This window comes from Chaetodon auriga, chromosome 19 (assembly GCF_051107435.1).
Source record: "Chaetodon auriga isolate fChaAug3 chromosome 19, fChaAug3.hap1, whole genome shotgun sequence".
Classification (NCBI taxonomy): Eukaryota; Metazoa; Chordata; class Actinopteri; order Chaetodontiformes; family Chaetodontidae; genus Chaetodon; species Chaetodon auriga.
The window spans coordinates 10,157,543-10,183,921 of NC_135092.1; the positions used below are offsets into that span (position 1 = coordinate 10,157,543).

The window sequence follows — 26,379 nt, forward strand, 5'->3', positions numbered from 1 at the left end:
TGCATTTAGAGCCAACGGTTTACAAGAAAGCAGCAGCTGCGACTGGCAAACTACAGCTACACTTATCCGAATGATAAATAATGCTTCAGAGGATGTCTGGCTCATAGTTATGAATGCAATAATTGCAGTCGATTCAAACTATGTTTCACAAGGTGTGGGCTCATCTCTGTCTGCAGAAAATGTAACTATTTTTATGTCACTTTGATGAACATAGGCCCAGATCTAAAAAGACTGAATATGATTTGCTATTACTCCAAAGTTATGTGTATATCCAAACAAATACCCACAGTCTCACACACAGAAGATTGACTGTTGTCTTCATAAAAAAAAAAAAACCTCATCCACCTCCTACTCCACCAAAAAGTCCATTTAAAAAAATCCAGCCTCATTCTGTGTCACATCAATCAACACAACATCTCAGCCAAGGAGATTTCTCCAAACCCTTCCTCTCCATAACACCCAGGGAGTGCACGCAATAGCCGCTGTGATGCTATCATTCTCCGAAGCAGTTGGGGCAGCTTTTCATTTTATATCGCCAGCTTATTCTGAGAAATCGTTTACTTAAAGCATTACACTGGAATGATATAACAGGCTGGCAATGACAGCTTGTGTGTTTGACTAAGGAGCTCATAAAAACTGAAACCAGCGGCGGGCTTTTAGAGCAAACACCATTTCCAGAAGAAGTGACGGATTTTGTCTCACCTGTGCAAACAGAGGAGGTGAAAGAAGTGGGGTAGAGGAAATAGCGGGAGAGAGGAATTGCAGGTGATGTACGGGGGCATGGTTGCACAGGCTTAGAAGTATGTTTGATCACATCACAACATTGCTGTCAGATTGACAGGCGGTAAAAAGTGAGAATTAAACTGAGCCTGGGTATCATTTGTTTTCTGTGATGCATTCCTCTCACCTGTGCTGTCAAACAAACAGATCTTCCATCTTCTCAACCTGGGAGCCAGACTCTCTAGTCGACGGCTAGGCTTTCCACCAAATGGAGAGCCAGGCCACGTTTGTGATTTAACAGCCTGGTGTGATCTACAACATAGATCTTGAAGGCTGAGGCGGTTTAAAATAATCTTTCTCAACACTGACAAAACTAATGAGATCATCACTGACTATAAATAGGCAGTCAACCATATTCCAGTCAATCATGATGTGCAGCGGAACTGACCGCTTCCAAACTTACCATGACTGGTCTGAGTGTGCACAAAAGGATTAATACACAATCTCACGTCTTCAAAGAACTTGGTATGTCATCAAAAGTGCAGCACTGACAGCATAATTAACAGCAAAATTAGGTATTTAACATGCTTTTTTTTTTAAAGACGCACTGAAATCACAGCTTGTTTAGCTTTGATAATGTGATGTGTTTCTGAGTGAAAGACCTTTGAGATGGCCTATCCACGCTGTTTGGAGGAGTCTGTGTCCAGACACCAACCTGTCCAAACAAGACTTCAAGAAAGGCTGTAAGAAGACTTAGTGATAGCAAGCCAACAGGGTCACAGATGTGAGTCACCGTTAGACAACTCTTATTAGACCATGGCACTATTTTTATCTAGTATGTGTTGTGTATTTTTAACCACTACTTAATGTATAGTGTTACTTCCTGGGCATGGATTGGCAGGATGAGATAGACTGGCTATTTCTGTGCATGGTATACAGCATAGGGTGAGTGCATTTTCTGTAGTCCATATATTGTTGTCCATTGTTTTTATATTGTACATGGATCACTTGTATGTTGCCCTTAAGAGAAGCCAAAGCATACAGTTTTCAGTGGATTGAAATATGCTTCTATAACTGTAAAGCTCATGCATTCCTTTAATAAGAATATCTTCAATCTCAATCATGTAAAAAACAATTAAAAACAGATTCCTTGTGTATCACTGGCTAGAGAGTGTGATACACACTGTGTGATACAGACTGAAACAGTAGTGCTGTGTGTGCACGACACGAACAGCATATGTTGACCCACAGGTCACGCTTAATCTGAGATGTTCCTACAGTGTGCGGCCCTGTGTGCGCGTGTGTGTGACATTCGCACTTGCAAAGATGATGTCAGAGACTGCAAGAAGGACAAGTTAAATGGAAAGTTGGAGAGAGGAGCATCGTTTCTCTCTTCATCTAATGGTATGTACGCTTTAGAGGATAGAGACGCTGCACAAAGAGAATAAGTGAGGATGGTTGGAGGGATTGTGCTGCTCACATCTTTGAACTTCTGGACAAATATTATTGGGACTCTTGGGTTGATTGAAATTTCACTGCTATGATTCATCAGTTTTCTTTCCAAGAGCTCGAGCGTAAAGCTTCAATAATCAATAGTTTTATATTAACACAGAGTCAAATGATGATGTGTTTTAGGCTCTTTTAGCTAAAGAAAACAGGTAAACTGTCTAGCCAGTAGCTGGTCATGGAGGACTTGGTGGAGCCCAAACCACAGAAGGAATATTGAAGATTTGATCTATATTCACCATGTGGCCAGAAGGATGACCTTAAATGAAATGAAGTGTTTACTTAACATTTTCACCACAACTTTGTAAAATGATGATTTTGTGGCTGTGCATCAGTTTGCTGTGGAGTTTTTCTGTCTCCAACGGCTAAAAAAAAAAAAAAAAAAATTAATTACGGCATATCTAATTACTGTTTACTTTCAGCATTTCCCTTAACTTTAATCACTTTCCATTTTTCTTCTTTTGCTATCTTTCCAACCATCTTTTTCCACTTGGGAGCTGATTGTCCCAACGCTGCGGCCCTCCCCATCTCTGGAGAGACAAGCCGAGTGAATAGACATAAGACAAAAGCGGACAGTGAGACGGAGCATCAGAAGATTTTCAGACCCCGCCTTCTGTCCATTGTCTTGGGAGAATATACATAAGGTGAGGAAAGATGGCCGGCAAGATGGATGAGCTCTCTGCCTTGGTCAGTACTCAACGGGATTACTGGTAGTGCAGTTTTCAACAGGCTCCACAACTGAGCTGGTGTTCTTTTTAACGGATTAAGACAGGAGACTATGGTGCCACCATGATGATGACATTTTAAAATATATATCTAAATATATCTAAACCGCTATTGGATGGGTTGCTGCAGAATTTGGTGCACACATTCATGGTTCCCAGAGGAAAAACTTTGATTTCCTGACCTTTCATTAAGCTGCACCAGTGGTCAAACTTCATGACATTCCCATCAGCTGACACACTAAGCTAACACACTGAACGTGGCAAACATTATCCCTGCTGTCATTATGAGCATGTAAGCATGCTGATGTGAGCATTTAGCTCACGCACAGCCTCACAGAGCTTGTCTGTAAACCAAAAAATGATGACATGCAGCTGCCTGAGCATTCTAACCTCTATCCGACAGCAAGACAAAATACCAAAGTTAATTGCAATGGTTGAAATTAAGTATTGATTTATTTCACTCCTTTGCACATAGCTGTTAATAGCTCGTGGGAACAGTGCTAAAACTGTTTACATAATTTATATAATGAATAGAACTTGCTATTCCAATCCAAAGAATTATGAGTGAAAAGGACTTTAGCTCAGTTTCCTCTTTGCAGAAATCAATACTGTTACAGATGCAATGTCGAGTGTTGTCAGGTATTAAGGGTGAGTGGAAGGTGAATATGGCTGTGTACAATGAAAAAAAAGTCATGCATCTATCCTGTGCTCGATCACTGCAACTGCAAAAGAGAAGACATGAACTGGCACAATTTATTATGGACAAATTCCGTAAATCCATTTTCAATACACCTCTACAGTGTCAGATCCCACAGAGTGTCATTTGCTGGTATAGGCAGTATTCCCAGGATTGCATTCACAGAAGCGCCATTTAACCATCAGTGTTGTGGATTTGTGGGCACAAACCTTTTGGAGCTGTCTGTATGTGGGGCAAGAACAGTGAGTGCACATTTTGGCACTGAAAATAACATTTGGCATTGAAAAAGGAAACATCGTCATTGGAACACTTGTATTGGAAAAAGTTGTATTGGCACTGAAAAATGTTCCTCGGACCACTACCAGACAAGCATAAAATCAGCTAAACATTAACTTTAACCTAGCCTGGTTAACATGGAAAACAACAGCCCAGTGAAACAGACTTAACATGCTTGTGGTTTGGGAGTTTCAAGTGAATTCCGTCAATCCACGGTCCCCCATCAACATGTAGAGCTTTTTGAAACACACATCCCCCATTCCTGCCATCTGAAACGATGATGACTGCTGCCTTGGAGGCACATTAAGCTCTAAAGTTGGAGCAGGCAACAAAAAGTGTTAATCTCTGTCTTGAACCTTTCCATCATTCCTCTGCTGAAAAATAGACTCTCTGTTGATGTCTCAAAGGCCCATTTTAGGAAGGTGCACGACTGATGTACCAGTTTAAAATAGAATAAGAGATACTTCTGAAAACACACTTTTGTCACTCCTCCATCTGTCTGTGCAAAAGTCCATTTGCACTTGATGCATTTGACATGATCAAACAGCCACCAATTTTGAATTCTTTACTTTTTTAATGAAAGTTTCACCGCATCTTAGATTGTAGTTGAAATAACTTATTTAGAGGAATGTGGTACTGCCAAAGCTCTGTGCTGGAGTTGCATAAAAAAGGAGAAGAAATGGACGGGAAAAGGGAAAACAAAGGAGTGACACAGCCTGTGGGCTGCGAATTGAGGGCAAGGCACTTCTGGATGTGAAAGGGACAAACACAGTGGAGGAATTATGGGTAATGGACTCCTATGTCAGGCATTCATTCAGGAGATGATTCGAAATCTGGCCTGATTTCAACATCATCTTCATTTTACATGAATATTAAATGCATTTATAATGTCCAATCACACTTGGAGTCCAGAGCACTTCCAATTTTTATCCTGGACTTCATACATTTTTGACTTCTTATTCAAAGATAAAATGAAGATGAGGTCCAGTCAGATTTATGCTTCACGAAGGAGGCTTTCAGGCACCCATACAGATGATCAAATCAAGATTCCCCAAGATGGAAATATTTGATTCAATAAGGATTATCCTCCTATGGGTAGCGTTCAAGCGGCCTTCATCAACATGGTATTTGGTGTATATGGTACACAAAGACACTTGACTCCTTCAAACAACAGCTCCTTTCAGCACGGTATAAAATTAATTCATTTCAAGCCAAATTCTGCTCTGAGGCTTCAGAGTTTCGAGCGCATCTAACAAATCATTTTAAGTTCCTCATAACTTTTTCAGCATTTTGTAGTCTAGCTGTTGTGCAACGCGATCAGCCGAGTCCAGAGGGCAACTGGCGTTCACATCCATCAATGAAACCTCTCCAAAGGCCTTCATTCGTTTCTCATCCACCTCTACTGTGTTTACTTTCTCCTGTCCTCTCTTGGCTGCGAGACACATGCATAAATTATTAAATCACATCTCTTTATTCATCAGTTCATTTTCTTTGTGTAGTTTCCAGCTGATGCAGCATTAACAGTGTTAGGATTTCTTAACCATGGTTTATGCTTATCTGGAGCTTCAGTGCCACTGTGTGAATTTTTTTTTTCTGAATCCAAACTTCAGATGATATGATCGCTATCTTCTGATGAAGCAGAGTTTTTATGTATCTATTTATTTCTTGCTTTGGAGGGATCCTGCTGCAGGGACAGAGGTCTAGTTTCAGTCTCTTTCTGCCAAACGCAGAGGCCAGGTTTGCTGCTCTCTACATGCTATGAACATCCGCCGCCGCCCGGGGCGTTTACTGAAGCAAATCGAAAGTTGTTCAGCACACGCTTCAGATTTCAGATGAAGTGCTGAGTTCTGCTCATTAGAGGAGGTCTGCTCATGTTTCAAGCTTTAATTATTTCCCACTTTTTTCTCTTTGCATTACGTAAATGCTGACACCTCTGCTCTGACTGCTATTGTGCTGCTGTTCCTATCAGTGCACATGTGCATATGAATCAAACTTCATAAAAATGCAGAAATAAATAAAACAGTACCTCCAATGTTGGCTTACTGCCACAAGATCTACCTATTTCATTACTTTACAGGCACCCTGCATGAAGCAACCTATACACTGTGCAGAGAAATGTGCAGAGAAAGCTAATGGTAAGCAGAACACACACACATTGTGCTTCCAGCAGCCATAGTGCTCTTAATCTGATGTATCACAGTCATTATCTAATAAAATGTAGGCATCAGAGACGATACAGACACAGCACGCTCTTGTGTCCCTTTACAAGTGGACACCGGAGAGCAAATAATCACTAACACTACACCCGGAAACTGTCTGTGCCTTCCAATAACTAAAATGGAAAATGGAGGAGGGATGCAATCATCTGTGTGTGGGGGGCTGACCACATCAGACTTGAGCCATGCTGTACATCAACGGCTGATACAGTGATATGAGATTAGATATCACCTACAATTTTGCTTTGAACATCTTAAAACATTACGTTTGTGTGCTACATTTTACTGCAATTAATAGACTCTAAACAGTATTTCAGTTGCTATGACTTCATTTTGTCTTACCCGGCTCGCTGAGTGAAGAGGCCACATTGGATAAGGAGCTGTTGATGTGGTGGATATCGCTGGCTGAGATAGCACAGTATCATTTTCCTGAGGGGGACTTCAGAAACAGATGGATGGGAAGGGTCAGACGAGCACTTTCTTGCTTGTTTCTTGGCTCTGGCCCTCATGCAGATTTTCAGTTGAGAGCAGTCGGTGGGCGGTGAGCCTCTTTGCTTTGTGTGCAGCAGTACATGCTGTACGTTGTCCGCGGTTCAAGTGCAGGTTGAGAGGCCACACAATGCCGGTGCGCACAGGGACGTTCACCGCACGCACACATGCCGATTTCCAAGGGAAGATGAGGTGAGAGGCTTTAACCGAAGTCAACCCTTCAACTCAAGTGTTTTAAACAGGGTGGGAAATGAACTTTTTAATATGTGAACATCTGCCTGCCACTGACATAAATGCTCAAATTCAGCAGCCACTCAAATTAGCCACAATTACAGTATTTTTCAATTTCAATCTCCCAAACACTTTCACATTTTACCAGCATTTGGCCGGTGCTAATGTCTCACCTGGTTTTAAGTGTGATGAGCTGCAAGTTTTCTTTCAGAGCGCCACATCGCCAAGCGGGCTGCCTCACATCTGTAAGGCCGGCAGGGCTGTAGACTCGACATTACAGTACAATCAGTACAGGAAGATGAAAGGGTGAACAGCCCTGTGGTGCAGCAGAGCTGACTGCTGCTTCATGTGGCATCTGAGCACGATGCCACAGAAATGTGTTTGCTAACATCGGCATTCTTTCTTCTCTTCTCTTTTCTGTCTTATATTACCGCTCACCGAATGCTGGGTTTAGCCACATAATATCCTTGGGACAGCGCAGAAAATCAAGAGCGAGCTGGCACATCTGCACCCTCAGAACTGAATAAGGAAAAAGCACATGGCGCAGCATTAAAACAAACATTGAAAGAAACTATGAATAAGGAGAAGCACCAAAACACGGGGAGCCGAGACTGGCACAAGCATCACTGTGAGTCAGCGTTTGAATGTTTATCTTCACCTCTTCAGCAAGAAAACACTGAGTCAGAAGACCATGACGATGCTCTGTCCATAGAATTTGACCATTTCTTCACACTGTATTGGGGCTGCTACTTATTTTAATACATGTTCTATCAATTTATAGATCTTCAAATAACTTGTTTTGCTGGACCAAAAGTCAAAAACCCAAAGATATAAAACTGATGGTGATATAAAACAGAGGGAAGCAGTGAATCATCACCTTTGAGAGGCTGGAAGCAGCAAATGTTTGCTATTTTTTCCTCAATAAATGACCTCAATCGATTATTCAGCACCATACCACTGTACATGCAGTGGACTTAAGACAGCCAAGGAGTGACATATAATAAAAATCATCTGTTGGAATCAAAGCCACTATGCTGCAAGCAGATGGCACACGCCCCGGCCTGCTGAAGCACTCCATCACCTCATTAGACAAGTGCTTCCATATAATGTGCTTATAATGGAACACATGGCTGACTTGTTGTAGGATATGTTCTGCTGGATGTGTTTGCCTTAACACCCACTTTCCAGTCACAGCCGAATGTCAATGTTTAATTACACATATCTAACTCTGGAATATAATTCAAATATAATTCAATTTAGTGGACCCACGTAAGGCAACAAATTGTGCGCGTGTGTTTCTGAGAGCGAGAGTGTGACAGCCAGGATTAAAATGCGGCCGGTAAGTGAATCATTTAATCCCTGGCTTAGAGACAGCTGGTTCTACAGAGATCTGAGACACAACTGCTGTCTGTTGACTGGGGGAGAGGAGAACGGGAGGAGACAAGCAGTGAGAGAGGGAGAGATTTAAAATTGGTACCTCTCACCTAGATCTTCAACACTAAGTGACCTAGACATGCCTGCTTAATGGAGGCTACCATTTGTTCGGCCCTGTTAAACATGGCGCAGTGAAGGAGGGAAGGATGGAGGGGTTGATGGAGGGTCTGTAATAGAGGGAACTGATCTGAAAGGCAGCAGTGGTGGTATCTGATATAGACAACAATGTAATCTAATGCATGTAATGACTCGAGCTGGGCACATGGGGTAGAGTGACCTCGTGCTTACAGAGACCATCTTGACACGCACAACTGTGCATGTGTCCATTAGTTCTGTTGAACATTTTACCATCTTAAACCCTGGAATGTCACTATCATATCACTGCCACTGCAAATGGAAAACAAACTGCACTTACACAGCGTTTTTCTTGCTGAGAAGGAAAAAGCACTTCACAAGACCTATCATTTGGTGCCATGCCATTGTCCCCATGGTCAATTATTCCAAATTTCTTTCCCCACCTGTATTGCACAACACCCGGCTCTACTCTCTGATTGCTCTGACCCTGACATTTTTTTCTAACGCTAACCATCTAACAAACCTCTGAACTCTAACCCTAGCCAAGCAACACCAATCACACTGAGCGAGTCTTTTCAGACAGTTTTTGGATTATTAGGGTTTGAGAATAATGGGGTGTGGCAACACTGTACCCATGCACTAACATAGTGCCACATGGCTGGTGCCTGGGTCTACCATGCAAGTCTCTAGCCTAGTCTTGGGGAGCAATTTGGGGTTCAGGGTCTTGCTCAAGGACACTTCAACCTGCCACCAGAGCCACAGCAGCCCACAGACACCCCTGTAACCAGCTCCATGATTATGCACTATAATCTACCTTCCATCAATGTTGCCAATGTCAATTAAAGTGGCAGAAACAAGAAAAGTCCAGCCAATCCAGCTCCCCGAACTCCATGCGTTAAGCCAAACATGTTGATTCCAGGTGTAAATGCTTACCAAATGAGTACTGTAAACAGCACTTGCATATGCTACCATAAAGTCCTTTCCACTGCATGCCAAGAGTCATAACATGTTTCCGATGGTTTCAGTTATGTGTGTTTTTACTGCAAACCTGAGGTATGAACCTTTCCCCCTTTCACAATGCACATTTAATCAAACAAATCTTCTGCCACACAAGTTCAAAAACATCATTTTCATGCCCAGAAAATAGCACTATTTCGAATTTTAAAGTGAAAAGCGCACTTAGCATAGAGAAAACGAATACATCTGTATATTATTTGCAAAATGCAAAAAAGTCTATTGGACTGTATGGTAATGCAACATTAGGTAGAAACTGCAAAGTATCAAAAATAGAATCCATTGTTTTATGTGTCCAAGCTGCTGCGTGTGGGTTCAGGAATTGTTCTTGTGGTCCCATCAAAGTGTGGAGCACTGCGCCAACACTACAAAGGTGTCAGTCTTCTCACAGCTGTCAGAGTGTTGTGAACGTCTGAACAACATTGGACAAAATTATCCACCAAATGGCATATTTTATGTGAGCTCCAGAGGGAATTCACACAGAGTGCACGCAGTAAAAATAAGTCAGCCTAGGTTTAAACATAAACAAACTGATGGCTTTTGGAGCCAATTAGGACATGCCCCTGTAACTGGAGTTTATTTTAACAGGCAGAAGATTCAGTGGCTCCACTCGGGGAAAAAGCCCCCAAACCTTCTTTGAAGTTCCTCTCTCTGTGGGCGGTAATGTGGCATGGCACCCAGCCAAAGCCCGCAAACACAAGGATTGAATAACGCCTGCCTAGTGTCCCTGCTGTGGCATTCATCCCATATGCCACAATAAAGAAGAAATATGCAAAGTCACACACATACAGATACGCATACAAACACATACACATGCTTGATTGCAAGACAGACATGCACGGCCGTCACATATGCGTTTGACAGTGTGAATTTGTGAGTGGATTTCAGTATGCATGAAGTGTTACGCGTGACTGTCAAAATAAATCCAGCGAACTAAGACAGATGTGTTTCTTCTCTATTTAGTTTTATTTATAGGTTCATTGGCTCGTACTGCGTTCCTGTGACACTTTTAGAGATGGCATCCCTGTCGGCTCCAAGTTCAAACAAGCTGTAGGAATATGTATGAGTGTATATATGGATCATGTATGTAATTTATAGGCCGGGGGGTTTAGCTATGGGGCGAGAGCGTGACAACACACACCGAGAACTGGGAGCAACTGGTGTAAAACAGACACACACACTCACATGTACACTATCCCGACCTCATCCTATGTTGGAATATCAAATCAGAATAAGCATATATTTATCTACGTTTTAAACAGCGCCACAACTTCTTTGGAATTAGAATTGCAAATGCTACGAACTGCATCAGAATTCAAAGTCACACTCATTTTCTAATCTGGTGTCTCCATCCTCTTTCTGAAGTCCCAGCAGGACAAAGGAATAGAGTTCCATACCTACGACTGCAGTGAAATTGATGCCGTAACTTCTTGACATCGCAACATCTGCCTCCTGTCAGTGCCAGAATGCCAGGTCATGGAGGTCGGGACTAGCTCGGATAAAGGTTTTGAATTTTTGTTTCTTCTGTCTCGTCAAATTTTTGTTGAACTCTGTTCAGTTTGGTTCAACTTTGGCCACAAAGTCAGATGGGAAATCAGGGCAGATAAGTGCAGCGTGTTCATGCAGCTGCTCGGCAGAACAGCCTCACACTGCACTGAAATAAACGCTCCTTGTAATGATGTACTTGCGCCTTCGGTGTGAAAGCACGGATGATGCTCTCTTGACAGGATTTTACAATTGTTAGAGTGGCAGCAACAATTCACTGATCCATCCCAAAGCTCGCCTGGTAAACAGTAGAACTAGCACAATGTTACACAGTACCTGGGATGTGCACTATTTGTGTGTTGCCCATTGAATTGAACGGGCGAGAACTGAAGCACATTTACATTTTTAGCTGGGTGATCTTAAGGTTTATTTTTGCCTGAACTCCCTTTCAGGCTACACTCTGGGATATTGTTACTCTGAATGCAGCCTAACACTTTGTACGAGTGTGCGCTGTCCGTCTAGTGATTCCTCATGCGTGCTCATGTGCCTGACAAAAAGCTAAACACCTCCTTGCCTGTCAAACTTCTCACCCCTACAAGGCTTCAAACTTATTGTTGTTTCACCCTCCAGCATGAAAAAACTTCATCACCTGTTATATTCTAGCATCCCCTCCCCCCAAAAAGGTCATCTAAACGATGAACAAAAAGGAAGTAGCCACACACACCACGTCACATGTGCATTACCTGAGAAAAGAGGAGGATTACCCAAAAGGCAAGAAGAGGCAGGATATTGGTGTGATTGTGTGTGTATGTGTGTGTGTGCTGCAACTGAAGAAGAACATGAGCTGTCTGGATATGTGCTGTTTCATAAGGAAGAGCAGCTGAGAGGAGCTGTACTGGACTCAGCAATAAAACTGCTGCAAGTGGATCAGCTGCTTCCTGCACAGCCAAACACTGAAAGCTGCAGTAGCGACTTCTGAACACAACAAAGTCAAACTTCAAGGCTGAAGAATGGGAAGTTAAATTTGACAAAATGAGGTGCAGAGGGAGCTCGCTTTGCTTTGCCATTTGACACCACCGTAGCCTGGAAATGAAGTCAAAGTTCAAGCTCTGGCAATACTTCTTTGCTGGGAATGAAATGGGGTGCTGTGACACAGCCACGCCTCCAGGCTGACACAGGCTGCTTCTCCATGAGTATATACACGGGCATGTGAATCAGTTATTTTTCTATGTCTTCAGTCCAAACGCACCTCTTTCTCCATGCAGGGTGGTGGTGTGTGTATTTTCAATTCAGCTCCTGTAGATAAAGCTGTGATGCTGTATGGTAATAAGATGCTTGTCCAGCAGAGCACAGTCCAGCTGCAAAGCTAGGAGTGAAACTGTACCAGGAGAGAAATCCAAATGGAGCTCATGTTACACTCATGTCTGGTGGTTGGGGGAAAACATGCTCAAGCTGAATAGCCGTTAGTTTTTAACTATGTCTGCAGAGGTTAAAACAGCAGTAAAAATACGCAGCTGAAATAACACATTGACGCTGTTGGACATATGTGCACACAGGATGGAAAAAGGAAACAAAAGTGGAGGACACGATACACCAACTGAGGTTTAGCTTTATGCAGCACCTGTCCAGTTAGATCAAAATTTGCAAACTGTTTAAAAACAACCCAAAAAGCTGCCTGATAAATACTATTTTCACTGCTTCAGGAGCCAAACCAACACACAGGTGCACCATGCCCCATGTTGAAAACTGTACTTACGGCACTGAAAATCACTATCATTGAAATCCACTGTTCTGCAGAGCCCTGTAGTAAAAACATGACCAGAAACCCCACAAAACACTCACAATATGATAAAACTATATAACTTACAAACATCCTGTCCATTTTTTGTTGGCACTTTAATGATCGCTTATGTTTTAGGAACATCCCTCCTGCTTCCTGTCATTTGGGAAGAAGATACAAAAGAGCTGTAAAAGGCTGCCAAACTGTAGCATATATCAAAAAAAAAAAAAAACAAATTAAGCAAAACCAAGCAACCAACCCACCAATTAACAACACAATACAAGTATTTCCACACATACACTGTATCTGCAGAAAAAGACATGCAGTATACACCAATAAATCCTCACAGAACAGTTTCCTATTGTCACCTTAGGCACAAATTCTATCTAGCCAGATCAGTTTGACAATTGCACAGAGGATAAAAAAAGTAAAGAATTAGACTAAGCCTGTGTTCATGGGACAAAGATAGAGAAAAGCAGATAAAGGAGAGAAAGCCCTACAGTCCTGGAATATAATGAATATGTTTTTATCATGCTGACAAAATCTGATAAGCCAACTAGATAGGACTGGGGAGAAACATAGAAGTCTAATAAGTATAAGAGAGTTAGTGGAGCTACAGGGTTTTAGTTTACCTCAGCAGTACTTCAAACAATAGAGCAGCTTTAAGCAAGTACAGTTATAATGAGTAACTGGTTGGTGATGTAAAAAATGCGCCATCTTTATAATTTGACATATATTAAAAATTCAAACAGCAATGCACTCTGGTCCTTTGGCATAGATGGCTTCAAGCACACGCAGGATACAAGGTATATAAAGACGCCTTTGGAAGGATTGGTTGATTGAGCAGCTTGAGGGAGAAAAAAAAAATCTCTAACTTATTTTGAGTAGTTTGCTATAAAAAATGGCCAACTTTTATAGGTTCCAGCCTAAAGGATTTGCAGCCTCTCTGTATCTTAGATCATTAAAAAGTGTTCGGTTAAATAAGTAAAACAACACCAAGTGCTCTTGGAGGTGCAGTGAGCATTTGTTCTTACTTTCATTTGAACATATCATACAATAATGGATTTGCATGATCACATGAAATTATACCCTCGGATCTACACCTTCCTGGCTGGGCTGAAGTGGTAGGGAGCCATCTGATTGGCTACAGATAAGTGCTGATTTAAAGAAATACATTCGTGATTCGAGCCACTTCAGGGGAGTTTTTGATGAAACGACTTTAAAATGCAGATTTTTGCCGAGTGTGCATTACAAATACATTTGTGGACCTTAACATTGATATCCATTGCATTTAAAAGTATTAATGTGGAGTCATTCGTATGAAAATCCCCAAACACATTTGAGAATCCTTCTGTGTGCGTTCATTAATACTGAGACTGATCTGACTCCACGGTGGTTGAGGTTGTGCGAGAAAGTCAGCACGTTCTCCAACAGTGTGAATATTCAAATAGGCCCCAGACAAAAAAAAAAGATGTGGTGCTTTGACACTTGCTCGGGGGTGCTCTGCTTGGCATCGACAACTCCTCTAGCTCCAGGTGGAAAAGTGTAATGTGAATGTTAGTTAAAATGCTGAAATATTTGATCTTTCCATGACCCAGTTTGCGTACTATATGGCTCTTATCCAGCTCCCTCCCTGATTTGTAAAACCCAAAATGTGTCCATTTGGATTGCAGGAAAATCCAAAATGACAGCTCAGATTCAGCCGGAAGGAAAGTGTAGACTCTGTTCCGCATATATAAGATAGCAACAAAGTAAATAATTAAATGTCATTTTATCTAGATAGCTTACATCATAATCTCAGTCAGCCCATATTCATAACGCTATTTTTGTCAGTAAGGATAATACAGAACTCCTTAGAAGTCTTTGGAGGAACCACAGAAAGCTTATCAGGATCAGTTAATTAAACTTGTTTGAACTAAACAAGATAAAGGAGCAGAATGGCTGTCCCCGATTAATGTTACATTCATCAGGATCAGTTAAACGATGACTGACTTCATCATGGCGAATTAAAATCATCAGACAGGTTGAGGTGAGCAGTCAGAGGTTTCGCTGGCAGCTGGTACTTGGGGGAGCTCTCTGAATTCAGATTGAGGGGTTTTCTGCACCGACGCCCCAATCGATCGAAATAGAATCACAATGGAAAATCCATTACTTTCTCCCCACTCCTAACAATATGCAACTGAAAGGAGTGTTGCTTCATTCACAGTATCTGAGACCAGTCCCAGAACTCGAGTGGGGAGGAGGCGCAAAATTATATTCAATCTAAACAGGTTGGGCAGGGTGTTTTTGTATTGCACTGGGTCTCTGGTACAATGCATTTAATACTTGAATGGAGCTGACCTGATATCATCACTACTATCATCAAATACATTTCTATAAGCCAAATTCAGGTACTGTTGGTTTTCTTCAGGTCTGTTTGAGATTGGGTCCAAACTTCTAGACCTGTGAAAGCCTCTATTCAAAGCCACCAAAGCACAAGGGCTTTGTAAACTAAAACAAAGCTTTGCCAACATTGATTGAGGTCTAACAGAATCTACTTTGCTTATGTAATCAGTGAGTGCTGGTTACCTGCTCTCGTTCCTCAGTCATGATCCTGAACTTCGATGCAGCTTCTTCAAGTAGACTTTACAGTACTTTCAAAAACAGTCTGATCACTAAATTACTTTTGTGGAGGATATGTAATTAGTTTAATTGTCACTTAGGGAGAAACATACTGAGAAATAACTCTTTTTGTTTGTCTCCCATGGGCTGGAGGGAGAAAAAACACTGCAAATACCTAATTAGCCAATGAATAATCGCCGAGCTAATGGGCACCTCAAGATACAATCTTGAATGTAACAGTCACCCTCAAAATTAATGGAGCTGTGTATTGTGCGGTGGGACAAAGTGATTCTGCTCTCAGTAGCAAAGTCTTGATTTTTATGTGCTAATGCTTATTACATCCAAGCTTTTATTATAATTTTAATAAACTCACAGACATTGGCTGAACACCCAACGTCTCCCAGTTGTGTAATTTGTCTCTCTGTCTGTCTTTCTTCCTCTTTCTTCATTTCACTTCGACGTCCAGACAAATTTAATTCCAAAGCACACATCAAACAGTCTTTCTTTTCCTTCTCTTCGCTTCCCTTTTTCGGCGGTTTGATATGAAATAAACTGAACGCCATCGCTCCCGTGCCAATGAAAATCTGAGAAGCGCAGTTCAATAGCCTCTTTCTTCGTCGTCACGCACACAAACACACATACATCGTGAATTTATTACAATTCTGCCAGTTTCAGAAGACAAACTTCAGAGGAGCTCTGCTGTTGCTTTGGGGTTTCCTCCAGTTCAGTTGGCGGGCCTCTGGATTATTTTAACTTGAACATGCAAGCCCGCAGAACTCCAGAAACCACCATAATTACAAGATCTGGTCAGTCCTTTGAATCGCTTTGGCAACCAAAACCTTGAGCTGGTACACGACGAGAAGGGGGCAGGATGCCTTCGTTTAAACAGGACGGCCACATGGAGTTGATTTGGAGTTTTTCTACATGGGGAGCCTGAGAGTGAGCCAGCTTGCTTCTAACCCACAATTACAGTAAGTCATGACACCAGTAAGAGCCAGCAGGGGAGAGAATCACATGCAGCTGAGGAAAATAGTAATTCCTGCTTAACACAGTTTGGTCCATTACTTGTGTAAACTCACATACGCCGATGCTTGGTTGTGCCAAAACTCTGTGTCAACATGATTAAATGCAGCGCACAAACAAAAGCAGAAATACGCATACACATTATTGTCAGATTTATAAAGCTGTGCATATGAATGGTTCAGCTTCAAATAAACTGGACGCACCTGCTTCCTGCTCTCACAGTAAGCTGTAGACGGACGTACACACCCTCAATTGACTGCTAGGAGATAAAATGCCCCTTTTCTGCTCCTCCAGTCTCTCAATGAAACACAATTTCACAGTATTGCATTGGCTAAGTCCTCAATCAACATCAGAGCAGCAATCCCTATGTCTGGCTGTGGCTAGTTTTAACACCCATAGGGCCCTATTTTCATGCCGCCGCTGGTCCTGACCTTGAAATTTGCTTTTCCTGACTGTGTGGTATTTTGGTACCCACAGCAGAGCACACGGTGCACAGGTGGGGAAATTGACACAAACTAGTTGTGAGCTGATTCAAACAAGGCCACACAAAGGCAGCTGTATGGTTGAAACTGGGAATGGACATTTCAGAAACATCGTCCGTCAATCATCTGGCAATTTGGTAACTTTGTGCAAAATAAATGCTTTGTATCAATGTGCAGAAACCCAAGTCTCAAGGAGATGCATTTAAATGAGGAATGTTTAATGTGATTAAAGCAGCAATGTTGGTAAATCAATACACATTTATCTGCAAGTTAAAACGAGTGATTCGCATAGTACTTCAGTTCCTTAAATCCCTGCAGTCTTCTGAAGGTAGCAGGACAAATATATGTGAGAAATCTGCAGCGTCCCATTAGAGAAGCGCTGCACCAGAGTCATCATGCACAACTGTTTACTTTGATTTAATCACATGCAAATGACACCTGGCTGGTAAACAATAAGAACATGCTTCTCTTACAACTCTGTATTCTGCCTGTTTAGGCAGCAGATGTTGGATTACCGGGGCTCATCAGTTCTATAATTCGCTTTTTGTTGTTGTTGTGTTTGTTGCTCCTGAAAGTGGCATTTTCCTGCAAGTTTTATTTAAGAAAAATTTGACGTGACCCTTTAAGATGTGAGATACAGTAGCATTAGGACTGAAATACCTTCAGATTGATGCAACCATTTAATTGCTGGTTGCTGTGCTTGCGTATTAAAATGGAGACCATAGTGTCCTTATTTGACGCAGGGAACTGGTGATACAAGGGAAAACACCAGAGAGTGTGGCCAAAAGTCTCGTGAGATGTATTTTACAATGCCATCTATTCGACACGAGTTCACATGAGGATGGTCGACAGCGAATCAAGCTCTGCGTTCATGCTGTCAAACTTTATCTGGAAATCGATGTGTTGTCATTGTTTGGAAGCGTCACGCAGAAGTCTTGCAGCTGCCACACATCAGTCCCAAGCCGGCATGCTACAGTGGCAGCCAATGAGGTGTCAGGGCTCTTGAGACCCTTGTTGAATTGGTTTTGGAGGAAATCATAAACTCCTCAGTAATGCTGACAGTCTCCTCAGAAACTCGCATGTCTCTGGAGAACTTTTACACATAACAAGGCTGAGGTGACAGACTGGATAGGAGTGGATTGAGGGACTGGTTTCCCATTTCCAGAGAAGCTGAGGATGTGCTATATATTACATGCTGAACATTCGCTCTCTGTCAATCTTTATGGAGAAATGTACTCTCTCCAACATTCAAGCCCTCTCCCACATGACATTGTTCCTGAAATAATCTTCTTGCCCTGAATACAAGTCCCACGACGCATTTCTGCAGACAGGTCACACACAGCCTGATGGAAGTGGGACAGCAGTGCTAAAAGTATCCTAATGATCCAGGCTGCAAATGTAATAACGGATATACACGGAAAGGTACACGGGAAAGATTTAACAATCTTGGATTCCTTGTCACCCACTTAGCTATTGCTAACAATAAGTCAATCTGTCATTATCTTACAGGGTTTGGCTATGGTCAAACATGCAAAATTAGAGAAGCACCAGAGCAAATTTGCATCTTTGCTTCATGTGGAGTTGAATTTTGATATGAATTCTGCCCCAGCAGTTGATGGTCATTCACCTGCTTTCGCTTCTTTGTCGCTTAGCTATTTCAGTGCACCAATCCTCCCTTCGTACTTTCCTTGACTGTCACTGCATCCCATTTTCTATTTGAGTCTCCTGTATCCCTGGGCCTCAGGGTGTAATCAGAAGAACCGCAATGTGCTGGTAGAAAGAAAGCCTCCTACTTGAAGTGCAGGAGTAAACTGGAAGGAAAGAGAGCAAAGGGACTGAATATTAAGCTGTAGAAATGTACACAAATTTCAGGCAAACATGGTACTAATGAGGGTAGTGGTACCGTTGGTTGCCAGGCTGGTTGAATGAGAAACACGGCTTGGAATTGAAATGGCTTCCTTATTATACCCTTCAGAAGAAAAACTGAATTATTAAAATGACCATTTTCCATCTTGCGCTCCTGATCCATTGTTGGGTGGAGGATGGAGGATTAATAGTACTTGAGGAAAATGAGCTGGGATTCAAACCGCAGAGTGTGAGAATATTCTTCCATGAGCATGTTTGAAGCCAAACCCAAAAACATGTTCGAAAATGAATATATTGCACGTTTTCTTTATCAGAACAACAAGAACAATATTGAAGTGAACAGGCGCAGTCCAGATTTAGGATGGATTATATTTACATGTTAAATATTTCTTATCAGACCTGTGGAGGTGTCAAATATGAGAGTTCATTACAGAAAAGTTACACAACCAACCACTGTAATCTGTGAGGTTTTTGGTGAAACTGACGGCAACTATGAGCTCACAACAGCCTCATAAAAAATAAAAAACACAGGTGAAAAATTGATGAAGGGCAACAAAGAAGACTTAGCCAAAGTAACTTTTCTTCAGGTTTTACTCATATCAAACCATGTCACTGACCTTTCTGACTTCGTAGAGGTCGAGGATCATTAAAGCATCCAAATCAATGAATAATAATACAGCCAACTATTTAATTAGAATTAGAATCATTAAAAATTAATAGGTGAAAAGTTAAAAAGCTAGAGAAAGTTAAATACAAGAATTACATACAGCAGAGAATAATAAAATATGCAAGCTTATGCTACATATACTGTTTGGTATTTGTAGGCATGTTAGGAATAATACAGTAAATATGCTGCATTATGCTACTGTTGCACACACTGCAGTCATGGTAAATATCGCACCCACATGGTTCACAGTAGGGGGGTTGCACTGTCACATATGGTGTGTACAATACATGGAGAGTGGTTGAGGATGAGGGGGGAGTTAGGATGGGTTGCTGAGGAGAGTGGTGGTCTTTAGGGAATAAACTGCTCAGGTGTCTGGTGGTCCTGGTGCTGATGGAGCTGGATGGGAGCTTTACAGAGGGCAGTGTGGGCAGAGAATGTGGGGTACTGCCGTGATGGAGGAGGTGAGGACACCATCGGTGGTGGTTTTGTGGACCTGGGTGTGAACTTCAGGAAGATCCTCATCTTTTGGAGCTGTCAGAGCATTCTCTGGTAAGCATACTTGATGATGTGAGACGAGTATGTCCCAGATTTCAGGTCACTGGTGATTGTGGTACCCAGTAACTTAACAGACTCCACTGCCTTTACAGCTGTGCTGCTGACAAGTAGTGGGGGACGTGAAGGGGGGTGTTTCAGGAAATTCGTGACCGTCTCCGCCGTCATGCTGATGTTGAGCTCAAGGTGTTCCTGTAGGCCAACTTCTCATTGTCACTGATGAGGCCTTAAGACCATAGTGTCATCAGCACACTTGACCTGCTTGATGGAAGTGTGGTTGAAGGTACAGTCATTTATGTACAGAGAGAACAGATTTGGGGAGAGGAAACAACCTTGTGGAGCTCTGTAGTAGTTATAGTAGACAGGTGGTTTTCCAGCCGCACCTGTTGCTTCCTGTTGGTTAGGAAATTCACAATCCACTTTCAGATGGAGCAGCTTAGTGTGCAGATGGTTGGGGATGACAGTATTAAAGGATGAACTGAATTCCACTGACAGAGGTCTGACATAAGTGCCCAGGTGCTGAAGTACGTGGTGGAGGCTGAGGTTAACAGCATCGTCAACAGAGCGGTTGGCTCTGTAGGCGAACTGTAAACGATCCAGAAGGTGATCTGTGATTGGTTTGAAGAAGGACAGGATGAGTCTTTTGAAACACTTCCTTAGAAGAGATGTCAGAGCAATGGGTCTGTATTCATTCAGGCACGTAATTCTGTCCTTTCATGAAGTCTGTACAGCCTCGTTTCCCATTAGGATGGTGGAATGTACTGAAAAGTGAGCAGTGAGCGGGACACTGGTGTTTGGCGAGGACTGACAGGTTTAAACCTTATATTCCCTCATATTCCTGAAAATAAGTTGCTTCAGGGTTAGAAATGAACTTTTTGTCTTCCTGTCATTGTGGCTGGTGGCTTTCAAAATCTACCAGCCATATTTTTTCTTTCACCAGCACCTTTTCGTATTAACCAACAGAGTGTAACTGCATATGAAAAAATAATCACAAATAATTAGATCTAAAATATTCAGCAAGTTCTTTTATTTCATAAGGTAAATATTCCCTGTATCATTGTGACCTGGACGTCACTTTTGGATCATTTGTGCTCTTTCATGGCTTCCAATTATTGGTTTTTAGTCCCAATGATTAAATTATCAGTTCACTTATTGGCATCCGAAGCTTATTGATGAAACACCGAGCAGAAAACTGTCCCGCTTGTATCCTTGTAACCTAACCAATCACGGGACTCTCCACTGTCAGTTTTTCTCCTCTCCTCATTAAACAAAATGTTTGGTGACCTTTGCCTCTTTTGCCTTCTCGCAGGAGGTTTTCTCTGCAGAGCTCTTAACCCCTACAATGTAAAACCACGTTTTTCTATGACTCCTCTCGACTCAGTCTGCGCTCTGGAATGTCACAAATCGCTGTAATGCCACCGTGGCTGGTGGGTCGAGCAAATATACCCACCAAGACACAAAATCACCAACATTTGGTGACCTCGATTTGTTCTGTTGCTGTTGCTTGACACAGTTTCAACACCTGAAAAGAACCCATCATTTCGATGTCTAGCAGGGAGGGAGAGTGAGTGGTGGAGGTGCAGGAGCAGGAGGGAGGACGCCTTCCAGAGGAACTGATGCCAGATGGTGGTGTCATTGAAGAAATTAAACAGGAAAATGAGAGTGAGAAATGGACTGGCAAGGTGTGGCGGTCCTTCTAGGCACACACACACTCACGTAGTCTGTAAGGTTTAAGGATCATTGGTCATGTTTCTTTAATGAATAAAATTCCACAGGTGGCTGAATATACAGTAATGTAGGTCATTTATCAGCAGCTAATCTGGTCAGCTCACTGCGGCCTATCAAAAGGGAAGCCCTGAATGTGCAGGTGAATAGCTCCTCTGGGAAGCTCGGCAGTTCTGTTTCAGTGGAGAAAATACTCCTCACGAGGAACATAATACGATGAGCAGAAAACACAGAGCGTATTATGTTTTAGTTGTTACAACTCAGTTCCCTCAAGTGCTGAAATTGCAAATCGGCACTATGCAGTAATATATCAAACCGGATAGCAGCAAAGCTATAAAATGAATACCTCTGATCTGTGCTCGAGTGTGCGCTTCAGTAACTTAAGGACTCAGTGTGTGGTTGTTATGAAGACACACACCATACGGAAGATTCACTATCCCAACTAAATGCCAAGTGATGGAGCACCGTGGCAATGAAGTGCAAAGGGAGTGGATCGGAGCAATGATACGGTGGAGATCTGAGGATGGCTTTGTGGTAGATGGTGGTTTTCAAGTCCTGAGCAAACACTAGTTATGATCCGACGCGCACCCACACGTGCACACGCACACACACACTAACATTGTGGAGAGAGAATGATGTGTACAATCATCTGATCATATCTGGTGCAGAGTGACGCTCTCTGTGTGTCCTCTGGCTCCCTGCTGCACCCCAGTGACAAGAAATCAGTCAGTGGCCAACTAATCATCATCGGAGCTGTCTGCACTGATACTTTCTCCCTGTCCTTCATGATGAACTAGGAGCTGCAGTTAGATTACATTGTCTAGATAAATTGTCTCTGCTACCGGTGATTAAACATGAGAGGCTCTTGTTTTTTGTGATGAATAAAGTAGGAAAATCTCTCAGGCAATTGAGACCTTTGCATGTCTATTTCAGTGTATGATATAGTCACTTATTTTAGTGGAATCGCCATGAACATTTGCTCTCTAGCGCCCCTGATCTCCAGCGTGACGGAGTCGCATGAGGCCTCTGAACAGGCAGGAGGAAACCTTTTCCCTGGAGCATCAGGAGCTTCTACAAAGACATCCTACTTCTATGTCTTCTCTTAAGGACAGAAGAAAGGGTCTGTATTCCAGCTATTACTTGGCACGCAAAAAAAAAAATGGAAATATGAGACCTGTCCCGGACCTACAGGCACAGTACAAAGATTCAGTCCACCTGCTTACTCATAAGAACTAGTCAAGCTGGGTGACTGGTTTGAAAAAGATAAACTTGAAAGGCACTTTCATGTCTTTGTGGTTTGTAGGCACAAGAAGTTCCTCCATTTTGCCTTCAGAGTACAGCAAGTAACTTTTCAGAAGCTCCCATTTTTCAAAGTGTGTGGACACGGCGAGAAATACGCCGTGGAGCAAAGGAATGCATGACAACCCCATCAACCATGCCCCGTACATTATGGCTAATGGTCCACCTTAATCCTCACAGAAACTCTGACAGGAGAAGTACATGCAGCTGCATTTTGGTGAAACAATGATTACACCAAGGGGACAACAGAGACGTGGAATACGGTAGATGGATGGTTTTGCTCTGTGGATTTTATTTATTTCCCACAGTGGAACCTCGCCACTGAAGCTGCTCTACTTCTACAAGAAAGAAACTACAAACACGGTATAAACACCGTGCTCGAGGTTTTGGCTTGGGTCTCACTTTAAGGTAATGGGTTCATCAATCTGTGTCTTCTTTTAAACACAGGTGTACCAAAGATTCAGCCTTTTTCTACACACTGGCATAAAGATCCTACACATATGAGCTTTGAGCAGATGAAGCAGATATTTGATAAGGAAAAGTCCAACTAATGCCAAAGTGTTGAATTGCTGTTTGAAAAGGTTTCTTAAGCAATAAATAAGCAGAGAAAAAGTGGCTGAGCAGCAGGGAAATGGCAACTTTTACTGAACGAACAGCGTGACCTGCATCCATGGGGATATTTAAATAAGCCCTTAGACCAAAGGTGGATATTTTCAGGTATGTATCCATCACTGAACTGGCAGTGTTGTTTTGCATTTACTGCCACATGAAGTGGAGCGAGGCTTCCCGCACCGCAACAAGAGTAATGGCTCTCAGACTGTACGCGGAGGCTGCAGCACCACTTTGGACTGAGTGTATCATATAGCTCTGTCTGTAAATGCAGCTTCCACCTTGTGTGTTATTTTCTCTGCTGTGGTAAATGGAGGAAAAACGCTGCTGTCACCACAGCTTTTCATCTGCTAATACAGCTGTGTTTGCAGTGTCAGAGTTCACCAAATTTCTCAGAACAAAAAGTTTGTGGAAGAGTTAGCGTACGAAACTTTAAAACTTTCAATCCGCCCGGGATGACGAGCCAGCTGAAGTGCACTCGTGTCGTTCCGTAGCTGAGCTTTAAAAATCAGACTTCTTTGGTAAAATCCAGAATAAAACACAGTGGCCCGTAATGATCACTGGCTGATGATGATATAATAGCTTGTTTCAAGGCTTTGTGGCCAAAGCGACGCAGCAGAGAGGGAAGTGTGTACAGGCTGTGATGAAAACCCTGTCAGATGTGGCCAAACTGACCTTTTGGAAAACCAGAAAAAAAAAAAATTGATTCAGAGCTGAGGTGCAGCGGACCGTGTCCTGATGTCAAGGTTGTTGGCATCCGACTCGGCGGTGAGTGTGGGTGTTTCACAGAGACAGAAAACGTAGGTAACGTGAGCGTGCTACGTGCGCTGTTTTCTCCTCTGTGCACATTTAGGTAAACCAAATACTTTATGTTTACGTCGAAATTCTCCTTTTGTTGCCCACAGACAGTCGACACATAGATTAAAATTCTGATGGCCCACACAATCTCACAATCGAAACGCCTCTGGAGTTCCATGTGTAAACAAAAGCAGAGAGTCTAAAAAGGAAAAGTGCACCGCCTCAAAGACTGGAAGCAAAACATAAGTAAAGAAATAAAAACTGGTCTATTTCAGCGCTCTTGTTCTCGTCTTTCTCTTGAAAAACTTAATCCCAAAGCGTAGGTTTCGGCAGGAAGAGTTTGAGCGCTGAAAGGAAGCGAGACAGAAGTTGGAACGCATAGAAAAAAGTGATGTTGCCTGAGGAGTGAATTTGCAGAAAAATGCAGCTTTGGTGGGGATGAAATTACTAAAACGAGGCAAGGATTAAAACTTTTTCAGAGGAAACTGAATCAGATCATATTTTACACGCGGGGTGGTGTATCATCCATCCATCAGGACAAATGATAAGAACACACACACACACACACACACACACACACACAGCACAACCTTATACAAATAAATTCCAACTCGCCTTAATCTACATCTTGACTGTGTGTCATACATGCTGTGCGTCTGTGATGATGATGATGATGATGATGATGATGTATATTGGCTACTACCCAGCTTGTGTGGCTTCCTTCATTACTCAAAACAAAGAAAAAGGATAGGATATTAAATTTACTGTTAATTAGATGTGTTGGGGGTAATGGTTAGGGCACATGCTGTCAGTCTGGGCTTGGATTTCAGTTCAAATGGTGCGTTTCCTTCATCAGTGCCGGATTCGTTTGGCAACTGCTCCACCTCAGACTACACTGTGGGATCCTCTGCTCTCAACGCACAAATTGTCTGAACTTGGCATCCAGTCCTTCACAGACAAGACTGAGGGGAGAAAACCCATTAAAAAAAGCTCCGGTGTCCCACTGAGCTGCAGGCGGCTTATTAACAGGATATGTGAGTCTACGGTGGAAGAGGTCGATATCACGCCGAAGCACATCTCTCCACATGTATGAATTCACAGGAGGCGAACGCATCGATTTTTCTTTTTCCTCATCAGGTGACTGAAGTTCTTATGCACAACATGTTTTCCCGTCATGCAGTGTGCGCCGCCACTCTGCCTCGCGCTTTGGACCGCAGAGCGGCGTTAAAATTCAGAGCAAGTATCCGGAGAAGACAGCGCTCGCTTCTTTCCTGGACGTTCAAGAGTAGACCAAGAAAGAGAAACCTGCCACCCCACGGCCCCACGGCGCGGCGGGGGTCGGCTTGGAGAGAAGAACTCACTCCACCCCACGTTCACCGGTGCTAGCAGGCACAAAAAAACTTCCCACCCTCCCAGTCCTTGACGTTAAGTAGGCAGAAAAGAAAACTTACCACCCCGGTGTCCAGCTGCTCGGTTGTCACAGAGGGAGCCGCTCCGGTCAGAGGCAAAAAGCACAATATCTGCACCAGCAGCAGCATCTCCGGAGAAATATTCCTCATCCACTTGTGAAGCGCCGGAAAAATCATGATGCCCTATGACAGGCTGATCCTGCAGGGCTCAGACACCGACCCCGACAGCCGCATCCACGGGATAAATCACACGCCGACACTCCTGGAAAATTAGCCCGAATAAGTCTACCTCACTGTTGAGCGCAAACACGTAAAACACATGAAAACCGGCGATGGTAGAAACACTTGAGACCATCAGAGCAGTTTGTGCTCTGGAAACTGCGCTTGGAAGTCAGACCTGAGTGTTCATGGTCAGAGATGAACTGCGCTCTCTTGTCTGATACCAAGTCGATCAGAGGTAACATCCCTGGAGCAAGAAGCGCGAGCTCCCCTCTCTGTCGTTGTGTCAGCTGCGTGCGGCTGTGTGGGAGCAGCAGAGCTCAAACTAGACGCAATTACCTCTTCAACTTCCGGCCACAGTTCTCAAAATAAAAGCCCCGCTGCCGGACTTAAAGAAATGATAATTAATTACACTAAAACTTTTAGCGCTTTGTGTCCTGAAATAATAAAAATATCTCAGATAAAGCTTCCAAGCATCATT

General features: G+C 42.7%; 1 protein-coding gene across 1 annotated transcript in view; it reads right to left on the reverse strand.

Moving 5' to 3' along the window:
- mmp17a (matrix metallopeptidase 17a) overlaps positions 1-26,186 on the reverse strand; it is a 69,361-nt gene extending 43,175 nt beyond the window's left edge. Inside the window, exon 1 of the mRNA XM_076757332.1 lies at positions 25,722-26,186. Coding sequence (XP_076613447.1) covers positions 25,722-25,856 — 135 coding nt within the window. The 5' untranslated portion in view covers positions 25,857-26,186. The remainder of the gene's footprint in view (positions 1-25,721) is intronic.
- Between the last annotated feature and the right edge of the window lie 193 nt (positions 26,187-26,379).